Below are 15,168 nucleotides of genomic sequence, written 5' to 3'. Positions count from 1 at the left end.
TAGCTGACCATAAAGTGTGTTCCTCCAGGCCATATCTTTTTTATGGTGGTGGCACTGCTCCTCCAGCTGATGAGTTTCTCAGCATCCATTTGAGAAAGAAAAACTCCCATATAAAGAGAAAATCAAAGTTCAAAGTAGAGTCTTATTGAAGAAATAGTAGCGGAACACTTCATGAGGAAACACTTTGGTTGTTAGAAGACTTCAATCAGGCTGTACAAATGAAAGACGGGGAAAGAGAAGAGAGCAAGGACGGCTTTGAATTGAGGACCAGACACCAGACGAATGCAATACAGCAGCTTCCATAAACACTGAGAAAATGTGAGGGAACGCTTTTGATTAAACACTCAGTCTAACTCAGGATCCTTTCGGGCTGCACTGATCTCCATGGAAGCAGTTCTGTAAGGAAAACTTCAAGATATCACGTGTAAACCTGCACTTGGAGGCCTGTTTATGCAGCATGAAGGAGCTTAGAAGGGAACAACTGAAAATACATCTAAAGCTACATGTCACCTTAATTGAAGATAGAAACGGGAGTGTGGAATAAAACAAAGATTTTTTTCACTCATATCTCACCAAATTCCCATAAAACACTATCATTTCCAATACTTAAAAACACATAGCAGAGCATATGACACAAAACCTCAAGATAACTTGTTTACAAACTTGATATAATAGAAAGCCACCCACAATCAAAATGACTCAAACAACATCCATCAATGCAATATTGCCAACCATCCTGAAGCATCACAGTATCTAAAGCACACATGAAGGTAACATGTTAACGTGTTGACAGGGTAACGTACTCCCTGGACAGCTAGTGCTTGTTAATCTGAACTGAGTGGAGCAACACTGATAAGATTCCACCCCTCAGCCTGTCACCACAATAAACATGCTGCCTCCACAGCTTGGACATCAGCCAATGGGGGGCCAAGCACTCGGCAAACCTCTAGTTTACATCAGAGCTGCAAAGTGCCGACAATGACTTACTCCTCCCCCTCGCTCCAAAAATACTCAGAATCAAGGGCTCGGAGTGAAGCTTTAGATGGGGCCTGTCAAAATGATTCACTTCCCTGTCAGGCCGAGGCTCAAATGAAATAATGAAATCCACTTCAAGGTGGAACAAATTTGCACAGGAGGGGAGAATATTTTAAAGCCTGTTTTAGCATGCTGTGCCAAACAGATTGAGCCCAAGCGGGAATGCAAAGGGAACGGGGGTGGAGACTGATGTGTGAATGTGTGTGAGGAGGAAATGTTGATGAATGAAAAGAAGAACACTACTTACAAAACTGCCTCAACGCAACTGAATCTGGAGAATTCAATTCAGAAGAAACATAACAGAAAGTCCCAAACTGAACCACTAACACCATGCATCAGCTATCTAAGAAAATGGTGAAAACTTCAGAAGCCCGCTTTTATCTAAACCATTGTAGGCCATCTCCGCAACTGATTAATTTTGGAAGCACAAACCGGCTTTAATCAAGCAACGGTAATCTGTACAAAAATAAATAAATAAAATTTAAAAAAATAAAAAATAAAAAATAAAAATTTTGGAATAAGTTTGCTCACCTACCAAGAATGCATGAGCCTACCATTCACAGCCAAAAAGAAAATCCACATCATTTATAAATGGTTTGCCTGTGACAGTTCAATCCCATTTTAATTACCTTAGCGAACACTCAGTGTATCATGCATTACATACACATTAGGCCCTTGATTGTTCCAGTTAATTTATTCACTGTAAACTAACCATTAGTCACAACTGACAGCAGCTTAGTCCGTTTATATATCACAGACTATACCGTCTATGGTTTATACATTTTCCCCAAAATCATCATGGGTACAGATTTAACAACCACTGCAGAAGAAAATAGTCGCTGAACAGTGTAGTTCAAATGTCAAATTACAGCCTTTAAAAGATGAGTAAGAAGTACATCAATGAACCGATTATCAATTCAACTAGGTCCAATTTGTGGTTATGCACACATTGCACGATACGAAACACCAAGATCACACCATGGCAACATATCGAGAAAAAAATTCCGGATAGTTGAGCTGAGCTGGAGTTAAAGTGTGAATTTTGGATGATTTCAGTCAGACTAACATGTTTATATGCATGTTAAAAGTCTGATATTAGTCTGATTAACACAATCATTTGTTTATTCAAGTGTCAAGTAAACATACTTAATGATTTTGTTCCTAGCCAAAGCTATCAGGTCCACTATCGCAAAATGCTTTGAATATTGAACCAGATTTCTACACAGTAGATGTCATGCAAACAAGATTTAGAAAGGGGATAGAGCTCAAGCATTAAATTATCATTAATTTTGTATTTTTCATTAGCACATCACACGGCTCTAATGACCCTTTATACAAAGCCTCAAGATTCCTTCAGATTGTTTCACCTCATTTTGTGGCATTAGATGCGACACTGCAAGTAAAACTGGATAGTGCTTTATTAATCCCAAATTAGCTTCCGCTGATGCCAGCATGCCTTCAAGCCCAAGATGCCGCCTTCACATCTGAAAATACGAATTCAGTCCCGTATGCCAGTCAGCTCAAATGTCAGAAGAACGTCCAAAATATCAAGGGTAATTTTTTTTCCCCTCATCCAAAGTGGCTTGGGGCTGAGGTATGGTCCTACAGTCTTTATAACTCAAACAACCCTGAATATTGGTTGTAGAAAATAAGATGAGGCGTAATGGAATTAGATTTGACAACTCGCACTCAGCGTGTTTGCCTTTGGTGTCTCCTTAACCTTTCGAAAAAGTGCTGGAACCTTCTGCCTGAGAAGAGCCTTCATGACTCTTGCACACACTTTGAAAGACTATGTTATCACTCCCCTGGGGTGCTTGGATCCAAACACTTTTTTTCCCCTCTAAAATACCTTTTAAATGGAGTTTAGAAGTTTGGTGTAAATGCCAAGTCTCAAAGCCCGACTGCCTTTAATTGAGTTGAGTTTTCCTAATTTTCCCCGGAACCGTTGCCAATTGTGCAAATTACCAGCTGGGTCAATTAGTTTTCATGTTTTACAGTGTTTTCAACCTAAACCGACCGCTGGCCGTGGTCTGATGTGACCTGAGCAGAATTGTTATGGCTACGGTAGGCTGGTGTTGCATCACTTGCACTTACCTCATGTTAGATAGTAAAGAATGAGCTTGTGACACATAGGATTCAATTTCTAAGTAGAGTAAGTGAGAGATATTCTGTACTCAACATTCAACTGTCAGGCATGCTTACTAAATAAAGCTCATGGTAAAAGCAAACAACACCATCTTCTCAGTCATTGTCAAAATTCATTTTTAGATAACAAGATGATTCAATGGTGCAGGCCACAGCTTAAACCCATGATACTGATTCTATGCACAGTGAATAAGCTACCAGCACTGTAAAGAACAATGTAGCAAGCTTAAAACATATTTTAAATGTACTCATTTCTCTGCCTTTTGTGGCAGATTGACAGGTATTGGCCAAAGGCTGTAAATATCCTCACATGAGACAACACTGCCCCCTGCAGATGTTCTTTTAGAACCTCATATATGCCAACAGAACCATACAGTCTATTAAGTAACTTATGTATGTGCTCTAATTACGTCGAGCAAAGATAGGCAAACACGGGCCACAAAGAGCTGGCAGTAACTTAATCTATCCAACTAAAGACAATAACTGGGGATTTTCATTAAATTGTACTTAGCAGTACATTGCCTAACATGTTGAAGTTCATCAACACTAAGCATTTTTGCACCATTTCTGTTTAAACATTCTTCTCACCAGGTCACATGTCTTTACCATCCTTCAGCACCACATTACCAGTACGGTGCATCTTGTCGTGCCCTTTTAGACTACAACGCTGAAACATCAGTGACTCCTTTCCTACCACCACACCTCAGAATCCTGTAGGGATGTCCGCTTTCTAGATGTGTCAACACTTTCAGCATGACAAGTCACTGCAGAGAGCAATCGACAAACCAAAAGACCCATTAAACAAAAACACGTTTACAGATCATAACTCCGGGTCAATTTTAACCCCCATTTGGGCCAGTAGAATTACGTCCCTGTCTTGTTAAACCAAAACCAGTGACGATTAATTTCAAATTACCTATTGCAGCCAGCACAATGTAACTCGTTCCAACATTTCTAGCTCATTGCTTTTAAAGGATACTCTCCCTCTCCTGTGCTATGATCAGGTTCTGTTGCTCCAGCTGCTGGATCTTGCGTTCAAAAGTCCCATGTTCATCTTTCAGACGTTGCACTGACTCTTCTTTCTCCTCACTTACTCTGTGGAACAGGGAATGGGTGTGTTAAAGAAAAAGGTGTCCATGTTAGGTTTTCCAAGAGGGACGACACTATTCAAAATTCAAATACATAACCATTCAATGTGACATTAAATTTTCCATTCATAGAAGACAACTATCAAAGACTTCAAAGTCACATGCTGCCAGCTACCTAGCTAGTTCTTCGATGAGGTTTGCAATTCGCCTTTTATCTTCAGGACAGAGGTCCTTCAAAGAAACTTCGCTCTTAGCTCTGCTGGTCTCAGAAACCACCTGTGTGACGGGAAAGATAACAATAAGCAAAAATGCTTATTCAAAGAGTAAAAGTGAAACACAGTCAACCTCAATACACCGAATGGTCTCTCCAACACACACTGAAACGTGTCATCAATGGGGGGGAAGAGAAATACAGCTTATATGAAGCCTTGACTTACCTGTGACAAAAGGGGAAAAGTATCAGATGGCTGAAAGTGAGTTTGCTCTGAGGGTACAGCAGTACTCCGGTTGAGTGACACACTTTCCTTAATATAAGCTCCAGAGCGATCACTTTGTAGGTGGCCCTGTTTTTTGCCTGCCATCTTTTGCGTGGCATTATGTTTGCTGTCAGAGGAGTGCGGTGCTCTCATCTTGGTGACCCTTTTACTGGATGTGCCACGGTTGTTTTGTCCAAGGCTACAAGGAGTCCAAGTCTTCATTCCTCCATCCACTCCTGAGACAGTTTGGGCAAAGGCACGACAAGAGAACACCACTGGGTGAATAAAATTCCTTCACACTACATCGAGAAACTGTCAACATGTCATGAGACTCACCAGGAACAAAAACCAAAGGCTGTTCCTCATCTGAGACTTCAACAAAGCAAAGAGAAAGCAGTCACTTTAATTAATGTTCAGTCAAACGTAACTAGAGTTGGTAAAATGTCTGCCATCAACACTGTGTACAGAATTATTAGGTAAGATGTGGGCTATTCTGACATTATTATTTCTATGTACATTTTCTTACTCAAACTTAAAACTGCGTAAGCTCGAATACTTATAGAATTTAATATATTCAGTTGATACAAACAGTGTTTTATGTAATAAGGGAGGATGCAGCCTGGCGTTATCTAGACCTTACACAAATATGTGCTTGAAAAATGGCCAAGGAAAAGAGATTTCATTTACAGTGAAAAGTCAAAAATACGTACATATTCCTCTTATAGAAGTTGCAAAAATGATTAGGTGTGACACAGAAACAGTCTATGGTCTTGCACCAGAGAATTAATGTTTTGAAGTGTCCAGATAATGAAGGCTAAAACTCAACCGCCACCAAGTTAAGAGTTGAAGCATCAACATACAGATTTCTTAAAAAAAGAGTCTGTGGACACGTGAAAGAGGCGCTTGTAAAATGAAATTAAAGGGCTTGTGGTTGGAGGGAATGGAGCGTCACAATATCTAATCAGGCCTCATCAAAGTGGAGGAGAGGTATGCATATGGTTTGTTACCACCAGGGATGACCCAATTTTACTTTTTAGCATGAAAGAAAAAAACTCCCAAACCAACAACTATTTTCTGAAAGGTATTTTCTTCACGCAGTGAGACATTAACAAATGCATCATTTTCAATACGGTCATGATCCTTATGCAGGAACATACTCTACCTCATGCAGCACACTATCCTACTGCTTGTCAAGCAGCCTAAGGACTAAGCTTCAGTGATGGGGAAACAAAGAGGGCTGATCTGATCTCAAAATATATTTAAAAAGTCAAACAACGTTATCGAATTGTCCTTGTGTTGAGCTACTCATTAGTTTTTCTTAGTCTGAAGGTGCAGGATAAAGGAGTAGGGGGGTAATTCTTTGTTCAGTTTAGTTTCCAAATAATTGTGCATGCTTATATATTCCATTGAAACTGTCAAAACTCTTGTTTCCTCCTAAATTTTCAAGTTTGAGATTACAAGAGCATGGCATAGTTCAATAATAAACTTAATCCTGACAAACAATTGCACACGTAGTGACTTCAAGAAAAAAAAATTACTATTACTTCGCGTCAACAGGAAATCCATTAACGACCTTCCTACCGTAGGTGGTCGTGCTGTTGACACTGCACAAACTTAAGAAACACAATGGGCTTTAGTGGTATTGATAAACAAGCCTTAATACCATACCCTTCTGTCACCTCTAAGAAACAAAAAGGAAAGACGTAATGCCAAACTTAACAACAGGCACTCGGCAAACAAGCCGTCTCACTTCCTCAGAAAGTACAACTTTCTTGAAGACTATTGACAAAGTCCAAACATAGATTTCCGTGAGGTTTGAACAGATGTGAACTCGCCAATGGAGTGAATTAAGTTAAACAAACGAAAGTATACCGCTATTCATCCAAAATATCCCCGAATGTCCATTCCGCTTTGCTGCTGCCGCCATGTTGAAACAACCGCCACCACTCCCAGGGAGCCAAGCGTTGCTAAGGATTAGTAGTCCCGCCTTTATATTACAACTGAAGAGCCGATTGGTTCTAAATGGGTAAACGGGGCTTTCTATTGGCTTAAATTTGTGCCATTTGTGCTTCTGTTGCCCTTGTCGCTTCCTGTGTGTACGTTCCCACCTAACCTATCAGGAGCAAAGTGAAGGATGCGGAGCAGTCATTATTAGTGGATGCTTACAAGATTGTATATAAAATTTGTGGTCGCAGTCCTCCAAATGGAAGAGACAAAAGAAAGCTCGGTGTACAAAGGTGTTGCTGAGAGGCTAACACTAGGCATTACTCGAATACTCGGTTTGTATTATTGCATTTCCATCAAAACTAGCAACTTAACAGTGACGTTAGCTTGCGATAAATGAAAATGGAAATTTAGTAAGTGTAATGAACTTTTCCTTATTGGTCCAGAAAACATGCCAGGTGTGGTGGATGTGCGTTTCGCAGAGAGGGAGCCTGCAGAGAAAAGGAGCCTCCTGTCATGGGAACAGGTGAAAAAAAAAAAAATGACACCTAAACGTGTGAAATTTTGGTCTTGAGATACGCCGTCGTCATATTTCTGAGTCTGTCTAATTCATCCCTCAGAAAAACACGTGCATTTTGCCAGAAGATCTGCGAGACTTTTATCTGACAACTGATGGATTCACTTTAACCTGGAATGTTAAACTAGACAGTAGGTTGCCATCATTTCGTTTAATGTAAGACTTGTAAGACCAAATTATTTTAGATGATATTGAATAAAGATATCTCTTGATCATTTTTAAGAAATTGTAACACTCTTTTGTTGTATCTATCTTTCAGATGAGTGTGTTCCCTTAGGATGCATGATGATAAACAGTGTGGCCAGGCTGTGCCCACTGCTTAAGCCGGTATCTCTTTTCTCTCTACCCAATGCACCCTCACTGGCTGACCTGGACTGGGAGGAAAGCAGCACAGGAAGTGGTAAAATTTACCTGTCAGATCCTCGTGGGGGCTTAATTTAACAATTACAGCGTGTCACATTTGATTATGTCTGTTTATGTGTGCTCACTTGTGCAGAAAGCAGACTAATGAATGAGCAGTTGATTGGAATGCAAATATTTATTCAAGATTCATTCATGTTTGCTGTCAGGATTGGAGCATGCGCCCGCCGTGCCTCATTTTGACGCCAGGAGCCGTATCTTTGAGTTGGATTCCTGCGGTGGGAATGGAAAAGTGTGCCTGGTCTACAAAAATTGCACTCCAGGTGTGCTGCTGATATTTGCATACTGTACCTTTTGATGCGTCCAAAAAAAATAATAATATTAAAGAAATATAAATGTGTTTTATGTTATGTGAAAATAAACGTTGCATCATTTAGTTGTTTCTCTTTATGTTTTCCCAGGTGTGGTCGCCCAGAAGAGTGAAATCTGGTTCCTGGACCGCTCACTGTGCTGGCATTTTCTGACGGCAACCTTTACCTCCTACTACCGACTGATGATAACACACCTGGGTCTGCCTGAGTGGCAGTATGCCTTCACCCCATATGGCCCAAGCCCCCACGCTAAGGTATAAAATATCATGTGTGATCAGTGTGTCAAAGACTGTATGTGCTATAATGTAAATGGCTTCTGTAATATTTGGGTATCACATTAACAAAACTTGGAAGTCTCTGCTGGTATACAAAATCCATTTTATTCAGTATGTTTTCTTTAAATACACCACAATTTCTACAGTTTTAAGACGCTTACATAAATTTTTGCTAAATATCCTGATTAGTTGCAACATTTTCCTGCTGTTTAAGTACCACTTATTTATCCAGCTTTTTGTTTCCACCGTCCCAGCTTCTTCCAGACACGGAGAGCCATTGTTGTTCAACTTTAAACGCTTGATACAGTTTCTATGCTCTATTGTGGTTTGTTTGTTTTTTTTTTGTTTTTTTTAATTGGTTTATGAGATCTGCAAATCGTTGCGTTCTGTTTTTATTGACTTTTTACACAGCATCCCAACTTTTTTGTTACCAGAGTTGTAAACTATCTATATCCTGGTTCTCTGCAGCAGTGGGCGTCTCTTTACCAGCCCCTGACCTTCAGCTATGAGCTCAACCTGACTGATCCTGCTGGAGATTCCTTTATAAACAGGCTGGACCCCACCAAGGCCTTTAAAGGCAAAAGCAAGGCACCAGCTCCTAAGAAGAAGCAGTCAACCCAGAGCGGCTCAGGGGGCATTGCTAAGAGCCAAGGCAACATGGGAAGACACAGTGGAGCAAAGCGGTGAAAGTGTCACCATCCAAGAAAGACATCTCTTGCACCCTTACAGTAATATGACATACCTGGCTTAAAAGACCAGTTTGCCATTGTTTATTGGCTGGACTTGTCATGGCAGCTCTGTGCAATATGAGAGCATGTGGTCTAAAATGAATTGCATGTTTGCAAAAAAAAAAAAAAAAAAACATAACCAGGGGTTTTGGTGGAATGTACCCATACATAGAATTTGAATTGTTAAAGGGATTAAAATAACCTTGATTGTGTTTGATAGCATTTTTCCTCTAACTTGGTTTTAGCTGACTGAGATGGACAACTGATTACCATGCCCAACATTTATAAATACATTTTAAAACTTTACCTTTCACAACTAAGCATTAATCATGGAGAAGTAGAGTTTGAATCAGCAGATTCAGCAATCATAAACTCATTTAAGACAGTGTTTAGCAGTGACACCTCTTCTGTTGCCACAAAGGTCACTTTGCTTTTATCACCACCAGCCTCCACGTGTTGCTCATTTTTTATGCAATAAAGTACAATATTATGAAATGTAGAATTCTACAGACTGGACAATGCAACTCTTATTGTTTAACTGACTGTCAAACTACAGAAAACAAGAAGACAGAAGGTAATGCTGTGTAGATTTGACCTGATAATGAGGGAGAGTAGCAACTCTGGAAATAAAATGATAATGTGATGCTACAGAATGAAAGCCTCAGTGGGAACTGTTGTATGTACTTATCAGATCTCCTAAAGCCTTAGTATGAAACTTGACACGAGTGATGAAGAGGAAGAAAGTGGAGGAATCTGTGCTTTTGGGTGCTGTTTTGTGAGAAGTACGACTATAGACTTTTAAAGCAATACTATGTAACATTTCTACCTTAAAATAACAGCTTGAAAAAAATTGTGCGGCTAGAATGAGTTTTAATATTACGATTGGCCTGTCTCCTATGCCCTTCGGGGGTCTGAGTTGGAATAACTGCGCTATGTAACTTTGCTGGACCGGCCCGGGAGCTGAGCGGAAGTACTTCGACTTGCTTTCTGGCACACCTACCGCAAAAACAAATAGACCCCTCTCACGCTCCCAGGTATAAGGCTAAGCTAGCACAACATTGTCAGTACGATCATCATGGCAGAGGCACCGAAGAAACAGAAGAAGACGTTGACTCATGAAGCAAGGAAGAGAAAGAGATTTACGACAGTGTCTTAACCGTACATTACCTCCAAGCCTGTAGGGGAGCGCCATAATGGGCTTTTTGAGAAGTTACATAGTATTGCTTTATGAAATGTATCAGACTTGTCACATAATGCACGAAATGGCAATGTATCGTGAATTAATCTCGTCAAAAACTTGAGGGGGAGAAGGGGAGTTCAGGTGGAAAACTGGAACCGACATTGCTGTGGCTTTCTTCAGAGATGGAAGCCACTGATTAGGAACTTATTTGATACTGGGCAGGCAATTTAGCCAACACATGCAGCTGCATTTCATGGCTAGAAAGTACATGGATAGCATTTGATGTAGTTGCTAGATGAAAGCTACAATGCTAGATATCAGTAATTGTTACACAGTGTTCCTATTATAGACCAGATCATACACCAGGGATAAAGATTTTGGCTCAAGAAACATTCTTACAATGTTTTTTCTACAAGCTGCTGTTGACAGGGTTGGTGGGAAGATTAATGTGTTCCTGATCTTTTGCAGTGCTACTGCACTGTCAAGCTGTGGGAAGTGGATTCCTGCTACTTCTGTTTTATTTTAATAAGTGATAATGCAATGTAGAGGGGTTGTTTGCTTCTCTTTATAAATCCCAAAGTTCCAGTGGCCATGTATGTCTCTTGCTATGATAAAGAATATGTATTGTCTCTTCCAAGGTACGTTCAGCTGCACTTGCCTCCGCAAGATAAACAAAATACAAGTGAGCTGGTGTATTTTTGTTTATTGTTCTTTCATAAAAATGTCTCACTTTTTTTTAAATATTCCCTTTTAACACAGTTCACGACTAGCATAGATCAGTACACAGCATCACAGATTTATTAAACTGACAATTCAAGCTTTGATGTAAAATAGTCAATACTATGCATCAGAAGTCCTTATCGTTAACTGTTTGTCAAAGGCCTTCTGTTCCCATTTAAACCACCTGTTATGGTCCTTTTAACCCTTTCTTATCATGGAATGTTTCAACAGCATGCATACGTCCATGCAGCTGCACGTGCACTTATTTGTTTGCATTCGATTGGGGTGTCACACACATTCATTAGAGCAGATGTTTTGCTCTTTCCCCAGAAGGACAGACTCCTCCTCCACTGGCCTCCCACCTTGTCCATTGAGAGGTGGGTGGTGCAGTTCTACAAAGGCCTTGTATACCCCTGCTCCCAGCACCCCTCCGATCATGGGAGCAACTACGGGTACCCACCACCATCCATTTCCAGCCCTATGAGGACAGAAAACCTCCAAGTGATTACATCTAAAAAAAAACAAAAAGCTAAAGAGACGAAACAAAAGGCAAATCAAGTTTTTCTCTGAACCTAGTTAAAATGACAAAGATTTAAGAACAATATTTACCCTGTTTGTATGAAACAAAAATCCCTCCTGTTTACCTGAACACATCAGTTCCCCAGCCTGCTATGGCCGTGAAGACCCTGGCTCCAAAATCTCTGGTGGGGTTAATGGCATAGCCGCTGTTGCTGCCCAGAGAAATGCCAATGAGAAGCACCACAAGGCCCACTATGACGGGCTCAGTGCCCGCAGCAGCCGGTTGGTTCCTCTGGTCGGATACTGCCATCAGGCACAGCAGCAGCATCGCCGTGCCAAACACCTGGTACACACACACAGGACATCAATATACAGCCCCATTTCCACATATGTTGGGACACTGTAATATGCAAATAAAAACACTGGTGATTTACAAATGATTAAAAGCCTATTTTAATTGAGATAATGTCCAGTTAAAATATCAAAGTTTGGATCAAAATGTTGATCAACTGCTTTCAGATATTTGTCTGGATTCTCTGAATACAGCAGATCTCCAAATTCTTTGTAATTTTACATTGAGATTTGTTCAAAGGTAGAACACAAAGTCTTTCAGAGTGATGACCCCTCTTCATCACTCCTTTTTTAAAGACTGTTTTTATAGCCACTCATGTTCCTGACCTGGTGTCAGTTGACTGGCTGTGTCAACAGCTTTTTTTTTGTTGTTGTTGCTGTTTCTTCAGCAGAACATCATTTTTTCAGTGTTCTGTATCTCCGGTCTGAACTCTGCGCTGTTGGCTTCAAAGCCAAAAAGAACATATAGTTTTCAAAAAGCAATAAATCGATTAGCAATAAAAACCAAATTCAAACATTTTATGTTTTCTTTGTATTGTTCTTCAGTTAAATATAGTTTAAGTGATTTGCAAATCACCGCACGCCATGTCCCTTCACAGACCCAGAGCGTCTTCTTTCTTTTTTTTTTCGCAGATTAAGTTGTCAAGACACAATGTTTGTAAAGCAGTTTAAGAAAGAAGGGGCTTAGTGCAGAATATGTAAGATGATACTGATTTGCAGCTTTAATCCTTTAATCCAATTTCGTGGCTACCTGGTCAAGAAATCCACCTGTCAAGGAGAGGTACGGTGCAGGGTAGGTGGCAAAGATGCCAGCTGTGGCCTTTTCACCAGTCACAGTCAGATTTCCCCCACAGAAGTCATGAATGGCTTCTGCAGGTATATTGACAGTAGACAGGGGGAAAAATTACGTTGCAATATCACAGATGAAAATACAGACAATCAGTGTTTGGTGTTTGAACGTGCACAGTTGTGTAGCCTTACCGTAGTAGATCGCATAAATTGTCCCTGATGCGAGAAACGTCCCTAATAGTTGTACAATAACATATAAGGGTAGCATCTTCCATGCTAGGCGGCCAAAGACACACATTGCGAATGACACTGCTGCATTCATATGAGCCCCTGGATAAAAGCATGACATGTGTCAGCTAAACAAGAACTACAAAAAACCCTTTCCGGTATTTATACGGCTCAGCTCTCTCACCTGAGACCTTTCCTCCAACGTGCACGCCCATGGCGACACCCAGCCCAAAACCAAGGTTGATGCTGATGTACTGTCCGAACGCTCCCTGCCCGGTCACTACCTGGGCCACAGACCCGAGGCCAAATGCCTCAACACAAAGAAATACACAAAGTCTAATTTAGCTAAATGAACAGCAATCATAACAAATAGTGACGTTCAGTTAGTAGACTGATTTGTGCTCACTTGGACAATTGAGTCAGCCAGAAAGTAAGTGAAAAAGTGTTTTGTTTTAAACCTGACCGTGTTAGTGTGTTTCCTCGTACAAAAGCAGCTGAACGTTGACATTTTCTCATTTCCACTGAACCATGACTCAGTGAAAAGAGACTAGTCCAAGAGAAGAAAAAGCTGACGCTGAAACACTGCAGCCGTTCATTCAGGAAACAGGAAAACTGCAGTTCCTCTTACAGAGGTCATTTCGGTTAAGAATCTGATTTCAAGTCATTGTATAAACAACATAACTCTGTTATGTCCCCATCGTGCTGATCTACATGACATTTTCTAGCCTTTCTTCACCATACATGCGTGCGCATTATTTCCAGGGTTCATAGTGTCAGGTCATTGTAACAGCTGACAGATAACATGACTTTTGAAACCCCGTCCATGTGGCCCACTGCCCGAACATTCCTCTTGTAACACTAGATTTCCTGGTTTCACCCACCAGCACCCACCAATCCCCAGTCACCACCTATATGATTGCAAGAAGCAGTTGTTTGTCCACTTTTTGGAGTCAGGACAGGTAATCAGGGTAAAGAGTATTACATTAATAATCAATGGCATATAGTTGTTATGCCATTGATTATTAATGTTATTGTTATTTACACAGATAAAATGAAGTGTTATCACAGTGGTGTATGTAAGAGTTGAAATTACATTTTATACCTAGAGTTATACATAAGCACACAGCACTAAACATGTCTTTTATAATAAATGTATTCTTACCATCATGACATATGTGCAAAGGGCTTCAGCAAGTCCCACACGAACAAATTCATTCCTTAGCCAAACTTTGGGTCGGGACACATGAACTCCTCTCCGCTTAGAGACCCCTAGTTCAACTGACTGCACAATATCTTTCATTTTTTTCTTCTTCTTCTTCCCTTTGTTTTGGCAAAAGCCGATTTTTCCAATTTTGCAAAAATAAAAATCAACCAAGTTCACACTCACTTAAAGATCTTAAGTGTCTCCCATGTCGCACGGTATTCCAGGGATAAGACTTTTACTATATTGCTTCTCTCAAACAACTTTCTCCTTTCTCTCTCAGTCTTTTTGTGTGTTTGTGTGTAAGTCTTGTTCTCTCTGTCACACATAACCATTGGGGTCTGACGGCAATTTATAGCCTTAATCCAACCCCCCTCCTCTCGGGCATGCTCAAAACACACAGTCAGGCAGATCCTCCAATGACTATGTATGTCTGAAAGTCCTTGACCAATGAGGACATTTTTAGAAAAATCAGCCTGCAGTGCTTAGATTGAATGTAAAGAGGATCCTTAAACCAGAGATACTTCTTCCTAAAGAAAATCAGTCGTAGGCTTTCTTGATAACCTTTGTGCACGTTCCACAGCATTTTCCATGTGAACTGCACAGTTTCACTTGAAATTAATTGATTTGAATTGAATGGTACTTCATCAATCTTAATCAATCCCAAAACAGGAAATAATGCTGCAGCAAAAAAATATAATTAAAAAAATTTAATAAAAAAATATATCTATACATATATAGATAGATAGATATTTATAAATTGTTGTTTTTATTGTTTATAGTCGTTTTTACACAAATATATGTATAGATAGATATATACAAAACAATTATTAGTCATTACGAAAATAAATTAGATTCAAAATAAGATTTGAAAAAAACAAGATTTGGGGAGACTATGGGGGGGAAAAAACAACAGAAAGTATTGATTAAAGGGAGGGCTCCAAAGTCACACATTATCTGGACTTTACAGTATAAATGTACAGAGTCCAAGTATGCTTATCCTAACTAAACATGTTCAAAAAGCCTAAAGCAAAGGACACGAGGACACCGATAGTTTTTAAATGACATCACAGCGGATGAAATCCCCAAAACCATTTTTTGTTACATTTTGAGTGCATAACTTTGAAGTCAGTTTTCAGTGATTACATCCTAATGTAGCACATTGTTGTGTTTTTATGTCC

The 15,168-nt window shown here is 40.0% G+C and overlaps 3 protein-coding genes across 4 annotated transcripts in view; 1 reads left to right on the top strand and 2 right to left on the bottom strand.

Annotated features, from left to right (window-relative positions):
• Positions 1-6,689, bottom strand: part of kiaa1328 (KIAA1328 ortholog) — a 12,676-nt gene extending 5,987 nt beyond the window's left edge. Inside the window, exons 1-6 of the mRNA XM_075459977.1 lie at positions 6,617-6,689; positions 5,081-5,116; positions 4,706-4,980; positions 4,444-4,544; positions 4,160-4,275; positions 3,883-3,944 (exon numbers count right to left, since the gene is read on the bottom strand). Coding sequence (XP_075316092.1) covers positions 3,883-3,944; positions 4,160-4,275; positions 4,444-4,544; positions 4,706-4,980; positions 5,081-5,116; positions 6,617-6,671 — 645 coding nt within the window. The 5' untranslated portion in view covers positions 6,672-6,689. The remainder of the gene's footprint in view (positions 1-3,882; positions 3,945-4,159; positions 4,276-4,443; positions 4,545-4,705; positions 4,981-5,080; positions 5,117-6,616) is intronic.
• A 160-nt stretch (positions 6,690-6,849) lies between these two features.
• On the top strand, positions 6,850-9,624 carry tpgs2 (tubulin polyglutamylase complex subunit 2). 2 transcript variants are annotated; one of them, XM_075460495.1, is made up of 7 exons: positions 6,850-7,023; positions 7,135-7,214; positions 7,309-7,396; positions 7,525-7,665; positions 7,835-7,948; positions 8,087-8,250; positions 8,743-9,624. In XM_075460495.1, the coding sequence occupies exons 1-7, from the start codon at positions 6,903-6,905 to the stop codon at positions 8,956-8,958; spliced, it is 924 nt and encodes a 307-aa protein (XP_075316610.1). In that variant the 5' UTR covers positions 6,850-6,902; the 3' UTR covers positions 8,959-9,624. The 2 variants fall into 2 exon arrangements, with proteins under 2 accessions (XP_075316610.1, XP_075316609.1); XM_075460494.1 differs by having other exon boundaries at positions 8,740-9,623.
• A 332-nt stretch (positions 9,625-9,956) lies between these two features.
• Positions 9,957-14,310, bottom strand: aqp7 (aquaporin 7). Its single transcript, XM_075460493.1, has 6 exons — positions 13,949-14,310; positions 12,971-13,097; positions 12,751-12,888; positions 12,521-12,639; positions 11,544-11,761; positions 9,957-11,377 (listed from the first exon to the last, which is right to left on the bottom strand). Exons 1-6 carry the CDS (start codon positions 14,084-14,086, stop codon positions 11,188-11,190), a joined length of 930 nt encoding a protein of 309 aa, XP_075316608.1. The 5' UTR covers positions 14,087-14,310; the 3' UTR covers positions 9,957-11,187.
• Between the last annotated feature and the right edge of the window lie 858 nt (positions 14,311-15,168).

The sequence above is a fragment of the Odontesthes bonariensis genome, chromosome 3 (genome assembly GCF_027942865.1).
Source record: "Odontesthes bonariensis isolate fOdoBon6 chromosome 3, fOdoBon6.hap1, whole genome shotgun sequence".
NCBI classification, from domain to species: Eukaryota; Metazoa; Chordata; class Actinopteri; order Atheriniformes; family Atherinopsidae; genus Odontesthes; species Odontesthes bonariensis.
Note: the sequence above shows the minus strand (reverse complement) of the source record. Positions and strands in the feature narration are given on the sequence as shown.

Coding starts and splice junctions, on each gene's coding strand:
- tpgs2 (XM_075460494.1), top strand. CDS start 6,903: ATGCTTACAAGATTGTATATAAAATTTGTGGTCGCAGTCCTCCAAATG. Junction 7,949..8,086: donor CTACAAAAATTGCACTCCAG/GTGTGCTGCTGA, acceptor ATGTTTTCCCAG/GTGTGGTCGCCCAGAAGAGT. Junction 8,251..8,739: donor GCCCAAGCCCCCACGCTAAG/GTATAAAATATC, acceptor GGTTCTCTGCAG/CAGTGGGCGTCTCTTTACCA.
- aqp7 (XM_075460493.1), bottom strand. CDS start 14,086: ATGAAAGATATTGTGCAGTCAGTTGAACTAGGGGTCTCTAAGCGGAGA. Junction 12,889..12,970: donor CGTTGGAGGAAAGGTCTCAG/GTGAGAGAGCTG, acceptor GCTTTTATCCAG/GGGCTCATATGAATGCAGCA. Junction 12,640..12,750: donor AATTTATGCGATCTACTACG/GTAAGGCTACAC, acceptor ATATACCTGCAG/AAGCCATTCATGACTTCTGT.